Source organism: Crocodylus porosus, unplaced genomic scaffold (assembly GCF_001723895.1).
Source record: "Crocodylus porosus isolate Cpor-Errol unplaced genomic scaffold, CroPor_comp1, whole genome shotgun sequence".
Taxonomy (NCBI): domain Eukaryota; kingdom Metazoa; phylum Chordata; order Crocodylia; family Crocodylidae; genus Crocodylus; species Crocodylus porosus.
Genome location: NW_017728914.1, coordinates 6887086 through 6906228, shown reverse-complemented (window position 1 = coordinate 6906228; position 19143 = coordinate 6887086). Strand labels below are relative to the sequence as shown.

The 19143-nt window shown below is 41.3% G+C and overlaps 1 protein-coding gene across 2 annotated transcripts in view; it reads left to right on the top strand.

The window, feature by feature from the left end:
• Positions 1-19143, top strand: part of RANBP17 (RAN binding protein 17) — a 282087-nt gene that overhangs the window by 202242 nt on the left and 60702 nt on the right. For both annotated transcript variants that reach the window (XM_019534844.1, XM_019534845.1), the window contains 2 exons: positions 8352-8459; positions 12427-12509. In XM_019534844.1, coding sequence (XP_019390389.1) covers positions 8352-8459; positions 12427-12509 — 191 coding nt within the window. The remainder of the gene's footprint in view (positions 1-8351; positions 8460-12426; positions 12510-19143) is intronic.

The window sequence follows — 19143 nt, the reverse complement described above, 5'->3', positions numbered from 1 at the left end:
ATAGACTGAAACCTGTTTTAACTGAAACTTGCCTAAAATTATCTAACATTTTTCAGCATTATTTAATTTGAAGAAAAATAGGTTTTCCTTTTTCTTTTATCCAAACAAGTATTTTTAGCCCTTCTGGTTCAGCATTGGAAAGTGGAGTTGACTGTAAACAAAAATGAAACTGACATAGATGATTTTCACTGCCTTAGGTAGAGAGAAATGCAGCAAGTAAACAAGCAGTATAAATCAACAAGAAAAAATGTTCATTTTTAATAATAGAAGATGGTGTCAAGAAAGGTAGATAAAAGGTAGTTGTCTGGAAATAACAATTTTAAATCAGTGCTATTAGAGTACACTGGACAATATAATTCTTTATCTCAAATGCTAGCTGGAAATGTTGTGGTTCTAATCTCTTCCCATTGATTTCAAGAAAACTTCATATGGTGTGACCCTCTCAAGATCAGATCTTTAATTTTTAAATTGTTCAACTTGTGGGTCCTAGTTTTCCTTATTTCTTATTGAAATAAGTATCTGGATTTTAAGTTTTGTCCAGTAGATGGCAAAAATGAGTAGAAATAAATTCTTGTAAATCCTTTGATTCTGTTTTTGATCTAGAAACCGTTGTGTTCTGTATTTTCACAAAGAAGTTAAGGTTATTAGGGTCATGGTTTGGAGGTGAATTGTCAGGTATGCTAAAGCTGTGTTAGATTGCCAAATAGGGCTGTTTTGTAGTAGGCTTGCTTATACTAATTGAGTTTCTCTAGCAAATCAGGCTCCTTGGAAAAAGGCCAAAGGCTTTTCATAATTGTATTGACAAGAAAATGAATATGATAAATGGTGTTCATTCAGTGGAGACAAGATTTATAGTTTTCCTCTGGGCAAGGGATGAAGAGCAAATATTTATAATAATAGTAAAATTTGTTTAAAAGTTGTATTATCTGATCTCTCAAAAGGCTTTATTAAAATATTTCCAAATATTTTTAAGTAGTTTCGGTGGAAAAGTGCAGGATCTTCCCAGAGTGTTCCATTAATGAAAGATGAATAAGGAAATAATACAAAAAATCCTGGATATGAAAGTCATTTATTCTTCCTGAAATATTGATATGTCAAGCTGTCAATGATGATTCTAGTATTACTACAGCTACAATATTATAGCTTTGGAAAGTTTATTTGCCTTTTATGTTCAGGAAATGTGGTCTGTGTAATTTGTAGGGCAGGTCTGAACAAGCAGGTATAACTTCATATAAAACTGCCATTTTAAGTGAAATCAGAATCCATTTTTATTAATTAGTGTTATTCCACTGATAAAATAATGTTGTGTTTTGATATTTATTTCAAGGATACTTTTTTAAAATGTAAATGTGTTGTCTGTGTTTCTGCAAACTGATACCAGCCTAAAGTTTAATGCCCATGATCTTGCAGTCAGTTACATCTATGAAGATCCAGGACCAGTTACCTCTTAACTCTCTGTTGTTGTCTTAAAATTGGATGGGAAGACCCCTGGTAAATTTTCACCTATCCCTGCCAATTGGCAAAAATTTTGAAGCCTGAAAACAGGCATGTTGCAGTAAGGAAATATCTAGACAGACTTCAGTTGCTTTGGTAGGCTGAGGGTGGGCTTTATTTAGCTAACTAATGAAGCACGATCCTGCAGAGGAAAAGAGGTGTTATGTGGTTTTATTTTCAAAAAGGTAATCTATTGTTGAAGTTTCCTGTCTGGTTATTTCACAAAATCCCAATCCACTCTATTAGTTTTATGTTTAAAAATGTACTTCATCAGGCTTTAGCAGGTATGGAAAACGTTTTCTTAAAATTACAGTTCTAAACGCATTTGAAGATTCTTCTGCATCTTTTAAAAATATTCCATTTACAGGAGCATGTGACACTTAGGCATTAGTCAAGCATGCTTGTCCAAGGGTAGTTTGTTTTCAAGGTATTATATTTTAGTGCAGGGATAGCCAACCCCCGGCATGCATGCCAGAGTGTGGCCCACATAAGCATTTTGCTTCACACACGTGCCTCAGGGCAGATGGAAGGGGAGCTGCAAGGGGCCTGATCCTTATTGCAGCAGTGCAGCCCCAGCCCCTTCCCCACCATCTGACTCAAGGCATGTATGCACCCACTGCTGGCTGCAACCCAATGCAGCTACTTGAAACTTCTCCACTTCCTGCTGTGAGAAGCCTGGGCTCTGTGGCAGGTGGCAAGGGCCTGCCCAGAGCCTGGGCCAGCTGTGGTTGGCAGCCAGGAGGCTGCAAATGGCTGTACCAGGGTCCACAGAGCCCCAGCCCAGCTTATTGCTGGCAGCGGGTGCATGCACATCTTGGGGTTGACAGCAGGGAAGGTGCCAGGGCTTCACCGCCACAACAAGAATCGGGCCCCTTGCAGCTTCCCCATTGTTTATGCCCGGCACACCAACATCTTAGAAGTTGAGGTTGCGGATTTTTTGGCACTCTGCCCAAAAACGTTGCCAAACCCTGTTGTAGTATGTTTTTCAAATGATTAATAAATGTATTACCAAATTTGCATGTGTGTTTCAGGGTTGACAGCAGGGAAGATGCCAGGGCTGCGCTGCCATAACAAGGATTGGACCCCTTGTGGCTCCCCTGCTATCTGCCCCTGGTATGCCAATATATTACAAGTTAAGGTTGCAGGTGGTTTTGGCACTGTGCCCAAAAACATTGCCAACCCTGGCCATAGATGGTTAATATTACAAAGGGCATTTATCGAGCTAGAGCCCTAAAACTAAAATATATTTCTACAGCATAAAATATAGTTCTAAAAACTTCATTAGTAATCTTAATTTGCAGTTTAAATTCCATGTCTGAAGATAGACTAGTCAATTTCACTTCACAAATTAGCTGAATTTTGCATTTTTCAGTGTTGAGGATTTAAAAAAAACCACAACGTAAAAGCTGTTTTCTTTGTAACTTTTAAAAATAAAATATGGAAGCATTTTGGTTGGCTCCAGTTTATGCGGAATTTGGTTTCTGTCACCCATACCTGCCATTGACTGTAGACACATGGTTGAGCTTTTGAAATATGACATCCCTGTGTATTTAAAGGATCTCCAGTTGTTTTTTATCTCAAACATGTTGTTTAAAATAGTTTTAAAAGGCTCCAAAGATTATGCAGGTATTTACCTAAACCTGTGCATTTGCTAACGAATATATCTCATGTTCATAACATGTTTCAGTTCTGCTGCTGAGCAGTGTAACTTCCAGGTATAGCCAAAGGCAAATTGTGGTCAGCACCATTTCAGAAACCATGGGTGAAACCTGCACCCAACAGCTGTGTTCAATGAAACACCTGGTTGTGTTCTCACCGAGAGATGGCTAGACAGTGCCCTCCAGCAGGCTGGATTGGCAGTGGCTGGCATGTCCTCAGGCCAGATCCAGTCGGTGTTCCCGATCTGCTGCCCAGGTGGGCATGGCAGGCACCATCACCATCTGGCACCACCATCTGGCCAGAGTGGGGCAGGAGGCAGCGGGCAGGCACAGCCCCACTAGGGAAAGGAGCTTGACCTGGCTCCATAAAGAGGGTAGTGGGTATAGCCCAGCCCTGCAAGGGGAGGGGGTATGATCCAGCCCTGATCCAGAAGTGGGCAGAGTGTGATCTGGCCATGTAGGAAAATCAGCTGTAACTTTGCTCTGACTGGCCATGCAGGAATTAGAGTTTGGGGATTCGGCGGGGGGAGCTTGGTCATATTACTGACCACCACTCCCCTACTGCCAAATTTCCGGACCTGTGGGGAGCCCCACAGACCAGATGCAATGGCTCAATGGACCACATATGGCCCATGGGCCATAGGTTGAGCATTCCTGGCTGGACACATGGTACTGTCTTGTTGCCTCATTTCCATTTGACAAATTAAAAGTCTGTTAAAAAGTATTGAACTCATTTCTCATATTATTTTTATCTGCAAATGAATATATGCATTAGTCAGTCATGAATGAAAGAAAGCTGTCTTATTTCTCTGTTCCATGCCTTGAGGAAATTTAAAACAGCTTCTGTAAGACTTCTTCTAGGGCTAGCCCACTAACATAGTCTCAGTGAAATATGGGTTGAGCTGGTGTTGATAAACTAGTATGTCTAGTCTTCCCATGAAGGGTTAAAATGCTACCAAAAATGTTTGTGTTGAGACAGAGTTAGCAGATAGTCCTTTAGACTTCTTTGATCCTCATTATTTTGACAGTGTTTCAGAATGTGACTTAGAGGTTGAACTAGTTTAGCTGGGTGATGGTCATCTAGGGAGTATGAATTAGAATGACCTCTTCATGAGAATAACACCCAGCTTCCCATTCCTGTATGTTCCATGGCAGCTGGTGTATTTTGAGTGTCTTGCCCTGTGTCAGGACAATATAGCTCTTTTGGAATCACGTTTCAATATTAGTGGATTAATGAAAGTGATAGAAGACACAGCAAGGATTTTCTGTGTTTCCTTTGACGGAGTTTTAGCATGCACATCTGGGAGACTGGGCTGAATCTTAGTTATTGCATGCAGAAATATTGATAGTACATGCACATGCTAGGACTGATTTAAAATAAAAAGGCCTCTTAGGAGAGAAGAGGCAGATCCTGGAAGTATGTTTCAAATGTCAGTCTCTTCTGTAATATGCAGTGTTGCCTCCAGAGCCGTAGGCAGTTGGCAGCAAAAGCTGAGCAAGTCTCCAGAGGCCTCGGACAAATAGACAGAATTAGCCAAAATACCTCCCTTCTTAGAGACAGCAATATCATTCATCGCTAGTGCTGTCTATGATGGCATTAGTCTCCACCAGAAGGCCTGTATTGTGTCAAGACTTGGCTCTCCATGGTTTGATTAATTTTTCTCCCATTAAAATTTAAATTTCCTTTTTTTGGGGTACGTATTGTCATTTTTTAAAAGATACCCCCTCCCCAAATCCCTGGAAGATATAAAAGCCTCTCAGGGCAGCTCTGCAGAAGCTAATAGGACATCTTCCTGGCATACGTTTAACAGAGAACTTGGTAGAAGTTTCTGAGTCTACTGACCTGTATTGAAACTAAGAAAGAAATTTTTAGGCAAAACATTTCCCTTCAACTCTGTGGAGGAGAAGATAATTCAGTTTTCATGGGCCTTTCATACCCCAGTTTTTCTGCTAAGACTGCCGTTAAGAATTACAATTAATACCAATTATGTCAGAGGTTTGTGCAGGGAGGGGTTGGTTGGGGGCAGGGAGAGAGGATGAGATGGTAATCACCTTGTCCACTGGGAATTAGAATAAGCCCAGAATTTAATGTTCTACCAAATAGCAGTCCCACATCACTTGGTAATAACTTGGTCAAATTTGCATTAGTACCTTAATATGTTACCAGGCCCTTGCATCACATATTCCCATATTACTTAAGTGTGAGTAGAAGCAAAAACAGATCTATGAAACTACAATGACAAAAAATTAAAATAATGGAAATCAAAAATAAAATTTAAAGTATAAGATAGTCTGAGATACAATAAGTAAAATAATGCTGCTTAGCACTTCAAAGCAGTGCTAAGCTGTGAAATCCATCCATTTCAAAACCTCAGCAAGCAAAGTAAGTAGCATTGACTCTGTTTTACAGTTGGAGAAACTGAGGCACAGACATTTAAATAGCCACAAAGTGAGCTAGATACTGAGCCAGGGGTATCCCATTTCCATGCCATTACCCCCTTACTCCACTTGTGTGTTTTCAGGTATAAAGCATAAAAGTTTTCTCCATTCCTACACTAACTATAGGCAGTCTCTCTCGAACACCCACAATCCCAGCTGTTACCTGAGAATGAGATTTTCAAGAGTGATTTAGGAGCACAAATATTGTTATGTTTCTTAGGATTTTGGAAAAAAAAAAATTGCTCAGAGTGCTTAATCTGGCACCTCTTCTTCCAACCCTACATTAAGCCTCTTGATAATTCCTTCCTTTGCAAACACCCAGCTACAATATCCAGTTACATTAAATCAGTGGTTCTCAACCTGTCTGTAGGGCTGTGTGAAACAGCACCATTTTGTTTCAACTTCTGTTTCGCCATTTCAAAGGGACAGTGTTTCATTTCGTCAAAAACTGTTTCGCTCTTCCAACGTGTTTTGACGTTTAGCCCATAAGCTATAATGGGGAATCATGAAAATGCCTATAACTTTGTCATTTCTTGCCTGATTCAGATGAAAAGTGCAGGGGTAGCAGCCCCTTCTGAGGGCATGAAATTTGACAAGTTTCAAGGAGATAGCTGGGAAACTGCACCTCAAACTCCTGACAAGCAAAATTCATATCACTTGCCGGCAGCAGGAGCCTGCTGTCATCCTATGTGTGGATCTGGAGGCCTGCACCTCCTAGGAGGGCTGTGGGTCTGTGCCAGACTCCTCCCAGGGGGCATGGGTCCCCGGATCTGCATGCAGAATGAGAGCAGGCTGCCCCTCCCGGCTGGGACTGGCACTGGGCACAGCCAATGCCGAGCATTGGGAAGCCTGGTGCTGCTGCTGGCCCCAGCTGGCAGTGACAGCATGCTGTCATCCTGCACACGGATCCAGGGGCCCGCACCACCCGGGAGGGATGCAGGACTGTGCCAGACTCCTCCCAGGGGGTGCAGGCCCCCGGATCTGCATGTAGGATGACAGCATGCTGCCACTGCGGGCTGGGGCCAGCACCAGCTCCCGAGTCTGCCTGGCGCAGCTCACACCGAGCACCAGGAAGAACCCAGTGCTGGCGCTGGCCCCAACCAACAGAGGCAGCCTGCTGTCATCCCACATGCAGATCTGGGGCCCCGTGCCCCCCAGGAGGGCTCCGAGTCTGTGCCAGACTCCTCCTGCGAGTCATGGGCCCCCGGATCTGCACGCAGGATGGCAGCAGGCTCCTGCTGCCAGCTGGGACCAGTGCTGGGCACATCCTGTGCTGAGTGCCAGGAAGCCTGGTGCTACCACTGGCCCAGCAGTGGCAGCATACTGGCATCCCATGCGCAGATCTGCAGCAAGCCCAGCTTTGAAACATTTCAAAACTTTCAAAATGTTTTGAGTGCCCTTGTTTCATTTTGAGGCTGTTTTGAAGCCTTTTGTTCATTTTGACGTTGCTGTTTTGAGTTTGAAACGTGTCAAAACAACTTTGAAACAAAACACCCAGTGAAATTTCACACAGCCCTACCTGCCTAGATTCAAGGCACCCATCATTAGATTTGAGGCACCCTTCAATAACTTCTGTGAATTGAGCAGTGGGTGTTGCTTTATTACACTGATTATCTCCTTGCATAGGGGCAGGGTAGTGAGGGTTAGGTAATGACCAGGCAGGGACTGAGCCTAAGCCTGTGTTTATCTGCTTATCTTCTCACATCTCTTGGCACCATTCAGAGGATCTCTGCATACCCCTGGATGTCCCATCTCCCTGGCTATGAATCACTGGGTGAAATAAAGTGTATTATTAAATGTCAAAGAAAAAAATAAAAAATAAATTAACATTATGAAGAACAAAATATTACCAATTTAGATACTAATTTGCAGCCTAGCTAGTCCAGCGTAATTGTGTACTTATGATTTGATTCACTGATAAGATGAAAAGCCTCTGTATTTTTTACTAGTAGCACTGAGCTGCTTCAGATTTTACTTCACCTAATTATAAATCTTTGTTAAACCCAGTTCTTATATATGTATTTTGGGAAACTCGCATATTAGACCCTCATTAATATGTTAATAATGTGGTCAAATATCTGAATACAATTACCTTTGACAACTTTTTTCCCCATTTAGCTTACGGTATAATGAACATACAATGTTCTGTATTTTTTCTTTCTACATCTTAATTTAAAAGGTCTTTAACCTCCTTGGTGAACCTGGGCATACTCCTTTTGTGGGTATTTTTTGAAAACTACTTTTGTTGTTTCTTCTTCCCCACTCCCAAATAGCCTTTCTGACTTCTCAGTTTGAGTAATTTGGAAACTTTTTTTACATGCAATATTCCCCAACCATTTATATAGCTAATATGATTCACAGCAGTGGCAATTCGGATCCAAAACTTGCCAACTTAGATGTAAGTTGGTTCAATTTTTACTGAAATTGTATTTGATGACGTAAAAAAATCACATTTTATACCTGTATTGATGCATTAGCCTCACACTATAGAACTTTCATTTTCCTGTAATTTTCTTCAGTATGTAGTTACAAATATGATGTATATTACCTGTCTACCTCTTAATGTTTCCGGTTTCTGTGGAATGTATCATTTTAGGCACTGACTAACTTAAATTTATGACCTCTTATCCTCACTATGTGCATGGTACCATGACTATATAAGACCCACCAACTGAACAAAGTGTAGTAGAATTAGGGTACAGTTGATCTGTAAAATATCTTTTTTTTTTTACAATTAACCTTTAACTCACACTGTAAAAGATACCCATCATATCTTACTGTTCTACAAAGAGCTATTGAATTATGGTATCGTGAACCAACATGTACAACTCCTATATTGAAGCTAATGGCAGAGTTAATGCAAAACAGGTAAGGCATATTTAGGAACTGCCAAGAAAATGTCAAAATAGTTCACAAAACTTTGTTCTACATTTTTGTGTTATACTTATGACCACATTAGTGGAATTTCCTAACTTTGCCACCATTATTTAGGAATGTGCTGTGGAGCAAGAAGTTGGAATATCACTCACCTTTCAGTACCTTTACTTTGGTTGACCAGAAGGGTAGATATTAAAAATTAATCCATTAAAGATTTGGGATTCATTACAGAAATATTTAAGATACTGCAGTTACTTGCTATTAGAAGTAGGTGAAAATATATGTTGTTTTAGATTCCGTAATATGATAATCTAGATAAATGTCAAATTTTTAGTGGAGATCAATACTGATATTCTGTAGTTTCTTTCCTGCAACTACTAAATAATTGCAGGTGTTGGGGGGGAGCTATAAAGCATTCCTTTCTCTTGAAGTTTAGCACCAAAGTTAATTTTTGTGTTTCTTTGCTGAATGCTTCCCCGATCCATCCTGGAGAAGAAGGGCATCTAGCACAGTTATATTCATAATTAAGGGTGCACCAATAGAGATTTTTGGGGCTGATACTGATGGCCAATTTTTATGGAGCCATATTGGCTGATACCGATCCAATTCCTATATGCAGCCTGGATAGCAGCGTTGGGCTGAAAAGTCTGTTGTGGGGGAAGGGGGAGGGGGATGGAATGGTTGTGGGGGGCACAGATTGAGGCCCCTCCATGGTGAGGGAGGGAGTGGGGCTGGGGCAGGGGCAAGCACTTTTCTGCCATGCTGGGTTGGAGCAGGGGACAGAGCCACAGCTTGTCCAGGGGACACAGGTGGGGGCAGATCCCACCACTGCATGCAGCCCAGTAGGGCATGGGGGGGGCGTGTGCCCCTGGATCTGTACACAGGGTAAGAACAGGCTGCAGTTGCTGGCTGGAGCCAGGACTGCGCTGGGCTCTTCCCCACGGTGGGGCTGGGGCAGCCTGTGCTTGGGGCAGGCAGCGGCACTGGGGGAGCCTACAGCAAATTTTGGGGTGACTGCTGCCCCCCCTCCCAGTGCCACTGCCTCCCACCCTGAGCACAGCCCAGCACAGTCCCCGTATGGGAAAGAGCCCAGTGCAGCCCACAGCAGTACACCCTTGCCCCATGCAGATCTGGGGGCAGACGCCCCTTCCTGTGCCCTCCCAGGGTGCATGCAGTAGCAGGAGATTACCCCTGCCACACCCCCCAAACAAGCTGTGTCTCCATCCTGTGTCCCACCCCATCCTGGCTAGTCAGCACCAGCCCCACTCCCTCCCTCACCATGGGGACCTTGATCTGCACCACCCATGCCCCTTCCCTCCCCCCTCATCCCTTCCCCCACGACAGACCCAGCTGCTCTCCACACTGTCCAGCTGTGCTCCTGCAGCATGCATGCTGCAGCTGCACACATGCACACAACATTTATTGGCCATGTTATTGGCCACATCAGACAAAAAAAGCCAATTGCTGATACTCTCAATTTTCCTCATATTGGTGCCTGTCTGATACGGGACCGATGTATCGGTGCACTTCTATTCATAATCAGTCTCTATGTCATTGGCTCCCAAACCATGTTTTGCAGGAAATGCATTGCCCAGAAGACCCTCCAATGTTGTTATTGGCCCCAGAAAATTAAAAAGTTAAAATGGAAAGCAAAATACAAATGCTGTCTGCAGTATATTACTGGTTTGGTATGGTTGCCCAGAGGACAACAAAGACTAAGGATAACTGCTCAGTATAATTCTTCCCTCTTTGTGCAATCCTTTTGGCACTCACTGGCTCAGTGAAGAGGTCTTGGAATGATTCTTTGATAAGATGCAAGTACCTTAGATTGCTTGTGTTGCTTTCAGACTTCTACTGTTTGTGATGACAGTGAACAATGCATTTAATGATATTATACTTGCATCTCAAATACTAAAAGTAATGCTCTATGGGAGAGGACAATCTTGCAGGGCAAAGACACTGCCTAATACAGTTTCAGTGCTGGTGATTTCCAAGACTGGGGGAGTTGGAACATTCAGCAGAGAAATACGCGCTTTATTCAGTTCTTATTTTTCTCCTCACAAGTTAAACTTAAAAGGAAGAAAAAGGTGAAAAATATTTAAAGCTGAAAACAATATCTGGCTTAAATAAGTGATGAGTCAGTGATACTCCAAGGTTTAAATCTGGCTCCAAGCCAAAAGCTAGTGTGTATCACTTGTGCATCAGCCCTGAATGTCAACACAGACCTTCAGGCTCAATTTTCAGTGTCTTTCCTTTTGTAGATTTGCTTGCTGTGGCCTTACCTATTGCCTGTGTAGGTTAATTTCCTCTTTTTATCATGGTAATAGTGTAATAAAGTGCTTTAAATGTTCAACCTCTTACTCCTGACACAACACAAAGATAGTGTACTGTGTTGCCTGTATAGTGGTGCTGCCGCTTACTTCAGAGACAAAGTGTTTGGAAAGGGACTTAAAAAGATACTAATAATAGTAAGCAAAAGCAAAGAGGAACAAGTACAGTAGATCTCAAGCAAGGGACAGCTCTTCAAGCTACTTTCCATATTAATGCTGCTCTTCTTCCTATTGGTATTCAAACAATCTGTATTATTCCCTTTAGAGAACATCATCTGGGAAGGGTCTATTTTTTTCTTGAGTTGTGTACTGCATTACCTTTTACAGGATGGAATGCATTATACAATACACTTTGACATGGTTAAAATATGTTACAGAGTATCAAATGGTGCATTATGCTGCTATGATACTGAAGAGATGTTATGTTTTTGGTTTTTGTCTCTGACAGACTTTATCATTATTTGCTTCTAGAATAAACAAATGTTTGATTCAGTGTATGTTTTATTCATCTATTTTAAGGTATAAAGAGACAGGTTTTCCCTGAAGTTCACAGTAGCAGACCTTGTAAAGGGGGATCCAGGGAGAAAAAATTTGGGTTGCAAAAAAAAAACAAACCATTGCACTACTCCCTCCACGTTTGATTTCTCTCAGCCACTCTGCAAAGTGCCAAAAATGTGTGTAGCACAACTATTTCAGCCAGGAAATCCTCTGGTCCTTTGTGTTCAGTGATAGGGCTCCCAAGCCAACCCCAAAAGACATAAAAGGTAAACAAGCAACTGTTAAGCCAGTGTCATATTTTCAAAAGAAACTTTTAGGAATTTACTGTTTTTTCACTTAGATTTGAGCTTCCAAGTGTGAGGTCACTTTTAAAAATGGGAATTACAGTCCTAAGTCACTTAGACTCTTTTGAAAATTTTGTTCTAAAGCTCCTTTTCCCCAGGATTCAAGGTAAGGCCATTGGTCAAAGCTGCTGCAACCCTAGTGACTGAATTCCCATTGAATACACAGTGCTTTTTTCTAGCCTACGTAGGTATGTCTACACCAGCAGAGATGAGACTGACATGTGCTGTAATCGCTGTCACATCTGAATGTACACATACAAGCTTGTGTTTATGTTCATTACAGGCTGCACTCAGATTTTGCATTTACAGAGCATTTTACAGAGCTGAATTCCTGATTAATTGGATTATAGGAATCTAGTAGCTAAAGTAGAAGTATAGCCTAATTACTTGCATTATAAAGAAATTGTAGCCTTTCTCTGAACTTCAGATAAGTTAAAGGTGCTCACTAGTCATTTGAAAGTGACTGCTGTTGCTTCTACTTGTACTTATTAGCAGCAGTAGTAGTACTGTTCCTCCATATTACTGTAGGGAGTCCCTTATCATTTGAGTCTCTCTCGCTGGATAAAATCATTCTCTCCTTTGGGATATGCTTGCCTTTTAAATGTTGATTTTGTATGTTGATAATTCTAGTGTACATGTCATGGTCCCACAAGCCACTGGTCACTAGTAGGAATAAAAGTTTGTTAATCATAAATGAGTTGTATCAACAAAGAAGGGGGTGGTTGTCTTAGTTTCACTGCAGTTTTTCTAGTGAGGTGACTAAATATTTTTACTGTTATTTTTTAGATCACAGCGTTTAAATTTTGATGTGTCATCTCCAAATGGAATTCTTCTTTTCAGAGAAGCTAGTAAAATGATTTGTACTTATGGTAGGTATCTATTAGTGGTTTGGGTTTTTTCAGGGGTGTGGAAGGGTCAGTATACTTTATCTGTTTTGTGGTACGAGTTCTGTTAACTTCACTTTCCTCAACCTTGATGGATTTGTGAAACAAGTAAAAGGAGTGTATTATGACCAATATCATCCCATTATACATTACACTAAGTTACATTCATAGATCATGGGAGTGCCGTGTCATTTATTTTGTAGTATGTCTTCTAGCAACTTTATGCATTCTTTATCAAACATACAAACACAGTGGATCCACAGCTATCAGTTGATGGGTCAGGGTTGAGTTAATGTATCCAAATTATATTCCAGCAATTGACAGTATAATTGAGCTTTACTCTGGGGCTCAATTTAAAGCTTTTATAAAATGTTACCCCATCTTACTATTCCTGTACACAAACACAATTGTAACACATCTGTGACTCCCAGCTAAGTATATTGGACTTCAAATCTTGTATTGGTTCTCATTTTTCTTTCTAAGAATTTGAAAGGAATTTTACCAAGTTTCTATAAAGCTACTTCACTTTAAGTGCATGTGAACAGGAAAGACTATAAAAGTCCTATTACTTTTTAAGAGAAAAAATCTGATCTTTTAAATTTGTTTTTACTGCACTTGAAGATACATTCTGCTGCTGGAACATGTGTTCCATGGCTTTCTGTTAAAAGATGTTTAGATGTAATTACACATTTGATTTGTAGAGTATAGAGGCAGTCAGGATATGCAGGCTGCAGAAAACACATATATAGGACAGGAAAAATGATTCCAAGTAAATCTTATTTCTAATAAACTAATTTCCCTATTTTATTTCCAACAACACCAGCCAGTGTGCTGCCACATTTTTAATACCTTCTGAGGCGATTTTATGCAAGTGATTTAGCAAAGTAAAAAAGTCAGCATAGAAAAAGATAAATTAGTAAACCTTTAAGTATCTATTACTAAATACTATTAACAATGCATTTAATTTAAAACTAATTGCTTCCATTAGATCATTAAGGAGATACATTGTTATGTTGCTACTTAAAATACATTTGCTTCCTTCATCCCTGGTTTCCCTGCAAAACTGCTCTTCTCGATGTTTACCTTAAAAAATCACCTCTTAATTGATCATCCTTTAGTTTCAGCTGTTGACATCTGTCTCCCAAACTTACCATCATCAGCTGTTCCAGCTTACCTCTTCCTGTTTCTTTCATAATTGATGCCATCTTCCTCTCTACCTTCTACTTTGTTGGGGGGGAAAAAACATCACTTGATAGCTACTATCCATCACACCTTTTATGTGTGGCTGATGAAACCTGAGCAAATTCTCCATCCCCCAAGATATTAGGTCTTCCCAGGAGGGATCTGACATCATTTTGGTTATGCTAAAGGTGAACTGAAAGGAAAGTACCAGCATAGTACCAGACTTAAGATTTAAAACAAATCAGTAGAGTCATAGCATCAAAAGTAACCCACTTCAGGACAGCTACCTCCCCTCTCTGCTTGAAAGTGTCATTCATGGAAGATAAGATAATGTCCATATACTTGAGAGAATCTGCCACTGAAAGGAGAGAAAAATAATTTTGCAGGCTTTCCTCTGTCCTTTTCTACATTTCCTGTATCCTCATTCCAGGGTGTTGTTACAGCAATGGGAAAAGAGAGAATCTACTCAGTCATTCCTACGTGCTGACCAAAAATGTAGTAACTCTGGCAAAGGTTTTTGCTTCATTGGAGAGCTGAGACTCCATGATCCTTCCTTGAAAATTATTTTAAAACAATCAAAGAAGTGAAGAGTTCTTCTGGGTTGCAATCAAAATATTGGGCAACTTGCAGAATCAAATGTTAATTTATGATTGAAAATTTTCCTCTGTTTTTTCCTTAAGTCAAAATGACGCACTTTAGAATGACCAGCAAAAGAACTGTGATTGCAAATTGTCATTTTGATCCCACAACAACCCATGCACATGAAGGAAGATAATTCAGTCATCAAGAAATGTAATATATAGTATTTACATGAAAAGAATATGACCTGATTATAAAATGACCCCCTAATAATTTGATTCTATATATGGAAAATATATACTTTGTTTATAATTTCCCAGGTAAAAAATCGAATTACTGGAGGTTTGCCTGAATTTGTCCACCTCCCAATGCTACAGCAGGGAAAATAGATCTGGAGGGTCAAGTAGCTCTTTGCTTCCTGCTTCTCTCCAACTTTTTCCCCTGACAGCCTCTTCCCCCTGTCCTTACTGTCAGACCCTATTCTCCCTGGGCATGTGCAATGTTGTGGTTCACCATGACTTGAAAAAACAGTTGGCAGTGAGAGGGACTGCTCTTAATGGGCACTACCATATATCTTATTCAAATGGGCTATACTCACCTATTCTTTTGTTAGGTTCCCATCAGCGTGTTTGCCCAGTGTGGGCTGTGTTTTATAGTCATGCTCAGTGTTGGCTGCATTTAATCAACTTCTTATTTGGTTTCCATTGCTGAGCACATGCTGCTTTTGGCAGCAGTTTAATTATATACAGTGTATTTAGTGAACTTTCCTTGTATGCGATTATCAAACGAGGGGCTTTTTTCCCATGCCAGTTGAAGGGAGAAACCTCATCTTGTATTTGAGTAATTAAGGTAATAGCTGTTTTATATTTCCTCTAAAATAAAAGTTGAAATTTACCTCCTGATCAAAAAGATCAAATAGGATCAAATAGGACACAATTCACAGCCCTCACTATGCAGTTCCTGCATTTCACTTTTAGCCATATATATAAGTCTAATACTTATTAACGTATTCTTGGGTTCCCTGTTGCATAAGAACCATATTCCATAGTACCTAGGGAGTATCTGTTTCTTGCTTTGTGGTTTTCTTACATTTTTAGTAACATCTTTCCTCCTCTGTTATAAGAGACAGATATAAAAATAATACTTTCAATATTCTGGTTTTATTTATCTATATTCTGTCATGATATACTTTGATGTAAGTTTTTAATTTTGCTTCAGCTTTCAGCTGTTCTAGCAGTTACTGCTCAGGGTCAGTGACGAGGTTAGCCACAGCAGCACAAAACAATTTCCTGTTCTCACAGCCCAGGTAACATTTGGATGAGGATTAAATTTTACCACATTTTCCAGTAGCCAGACACAATTATTTCTAATGAGCTTTAAATTGCTTCTAGAACATGGATTTCAAAACTTAGTGTTGTAATCCATTCAGCTCTAGCAACTTAATAAAATAACAGTTCTTTTTAAATTTTTTTGGTTAAATTGTTCCTTGCTGTGTAATCTATTGCCCAGTTTAAAATATTATGTGTGTTATACCCAGTAACTATTTGTTTTCTTTTTCTGTAGCTGCCTCACTATTGGCATCTACAATGCTACCTTTTGGTAGAAAATAGTACTGAAATTTACTGTTGTTCATTACTGACTTAAATCCCAGTTTTGTTTCCCCTGAAAACTTTAAGCATCCAAAAATTTATCTGGGCTTTTTGTATTAGTGAAATTGTTTTGAGAGCCTTTCCTCATGTTTCATTGCTGCTTCACCTTGTGAGAGGTAACTTCTGTTATACTTCTAACTTCTCCTTTGTAGTGCATATTTCTACTTCAAGTAATGTCCACATATACCCTGAACTTCTTGCTCCTTCCTACTGATCAACTGTCTGGCTATGGACTGAGCATTCCTTTAGAGTTCCTGGTGGCCTTCAAGTCTCAGAAACTATCCATATACCTAACTTGTTACAGCCACTTCTCAGAAAATACCTGCACCCTAGTGGGAAGAATGTTTAGAATTCATTTTCTTGGTTTTGTTTAAGGGATGGCCTACAGCTCAACATCACCCTCAGCTCTTCCTCCCCCAAACAGAATGATACCACAAGGCAGCACCATCTTGAGCTTTGTCATAGACACTAGCCGCCTCTGTTCTTCCCCCTTACCTGGGTTGAACTGTTTCAGTCACTTGTGGTGTAGTGGCACCTTTTTGTTCCTTCAAGATTGCCTTATATGATCTACATAGTCTCCAGGGTTCAGACCATGCGCTTCCCATAATGGCCTGATTCCACTTCAAATGGGTATACAAGGTACCTATTTTATCTAGTAGAGGCCTACATCTCTGACAGTTCTGTCTGTCAGTCATAGATTTCACAGACATTAGGGCTGGAAGGGACCTCGTAAGATCATCAGATCCAGCCAAGGGGCAGGAAGTCAGCTAGGGTCAAAGGATCCCAACAAGATAAATATCCAAATGTTTCTTGAAAGTGTCCAGAGTAGGTGCTTGCACCACCTCTGGGGGGAGTCTTTTCCAGGCCTTAGGGGCTCCAACAGTAAAGAAGTTTTTCCTTATGTTCAGCCTAAAACAGACTTGCAGGAGTCTGTGACCATTGAACCTTGTCATCCCCTGGGGTGTTCTGGTAAACAGGTGTTCCCCCAGATCCTGATGCATGCCCCTTATGTACCTATAGGCTGCAACCAAGTCACCCTTGAGCCTGCGCTTCTCCAGGCTGAAGAGTCCCATACCTCACAGCTTCTCTTCATAAGGCCGGTTCTCTTGCCCTCAGATCATGTGTGTGGCTCTCCTCTGGACTCTCTCAAGCTTTTCCATGTCCTTGCTAAATTGTGGAGCCCAGAGTGGATGCAGTACTCCAGCTGCAGCCTCACTAAGGCCAAGTACAGTGGGAGGATGACATCCTCAGTTTTGCTTGAGATGGATCAGTAGATGCAAGCCAGAATTTTGTTCACTTTGCCAGCTGCAGTATAGCATTGGTGGTTAATGTTTATCTTGTGGTTAATCATGACCCCCAAGTCTCTTTTAGTCATGGTGCTAGCGAGTGTAGCGTTGTCAAGCCTATAAGTGCAATGTGGGTTTTTATTCCTGAGGTGGAGCACTTTGCATTTGTCCATATTGAATGCCATCAGGTGTTCATTCGTTCACCTTGTAAGCCTATCGGTTGACCTGGATCACCAGCCTATCCTCAAGTGTGGACACACTTCTGCAAAGTTTGGTGTCATCAGTGAACTTAACCAATCCTCTTTTGACACCACTGCCCAGATTTTTTATGCATCCATTTTTGACACCAGTGTCCAAATAGTTTATGAAATGGAATCATTCACATGGAGGATAAAAAGGACAGAGATAGAGGGTAAGTGTCTCTTTCTGTTGTATAAATCCTTTGGCTCTGCATCAGGTCTGGGGTAGAAAGCCTTTATGTAAAATGTGTATTCATCCCAGCACCTGAGCCAGATCCAGATATATTACCTGTCAGAAGAAGACATAGAAGAAGTCTCCTTCTCTTTGTCATGACACTGGAAGAAAGGATTCCCCTCAATGGTGGGAGGGTTCCTGTAAGAGAGAGAAGATTCCTGAGAGCTCTCAGCCCATTCCCATGACAAACAGGTTTCATGAGAAACTTGGATCTTCAGTCCCAACACCCTCATCTACCCGAAAGACTTTTCAGCCCTGTAGGATTTCTGGGGAAGCTCAGAGGAGCCGAGGTCATAACATAGCTACACTGTCTTAGCACCAAAGCTCACAGATCCAAGCCTAAGAGACAGGGAGCATCCCAGCATGGAGCTACTCAAGGTCATAACTGCTTAATACCCAATTAACTAAAGGGCCTATATCATTGTCACATTTGCATACAGTGATAGAACCAGAGCAAATATGATTCCATCAGCCCAGCCTGTGGTGCCAGCCTGGTCTTACCAATATAGCCAACATCTGGTACTGGGTCCTTCCTCTTGACACTAAAATGCTCTCCAAGCACTGTACCACTGAGATTTCTAAATGGGCTTTCAAAGGCCTTCTCATTTGTTGAGGTCACAGTCCCACAGTAGGACACAAACCTGGTCTTTATAGAGCTGCTTCTTGAACCTGTAGCATCCTACTACCTTTGATTTTCTTTTGCATGACAATGGCCTTTGTGTTGATTACTTCAGTCAGATGAGTTAGTGAGGTCCAAACCTTGATGGCAGATCAACCACACATGTCCTATCCAGACAAGTTAGCCATGCTCACCCCAAATTTCTGCAAAAAGTTGTTTCTGGGTTTCATATCAGCCAGCAAATTTGCCAGTTTTTTCTCCCAAATCTGCACAGCTGTCACACAGAGACCTCACTCTCTACACTAGATGTGAACAGAAGTCTAGCTTTTACTGTTTTACAAGGCAGGGTAGATTTGTACCTTATAGACTAACCAAAGTAGGTAGATATTTAGCACAGGATTTCATGAGCTGAAGCTCACTTCATCTTTTTACTGTTTTACGCAGGACCACCCCTTTTAGAAAGTCCCCCTGCCTGTTTGTGGCCACACCCAAGATAACCAAAGGGTTAGTATAGGGGTGGCCAGGCCATACTATCCAGCTCGTGTGGCCCCTAAAAATTTAGAAAATGTATATTTGTCTGCTCCTGGCTGCCTGTCAAAGATGACACTTGCCAGGGGCAGTAGGACCCAGGGGAAGCTGGCATGACTCACCAGCCTTCTCCTCCCCCCTCCCCCCAACCAGAAGTCTCTGCCTGCTGAAGTTTTTGGGCTGCTCCAACATCACATAGCCCCTAGCTGCATCACTGGACTGCAGGAGCATGGGGCCTGCACTGGTACTGCAGGAGCACTGGGCCAGGAGCAGGATGGCAGGGGGGAGGGGGTGTGGAAGGG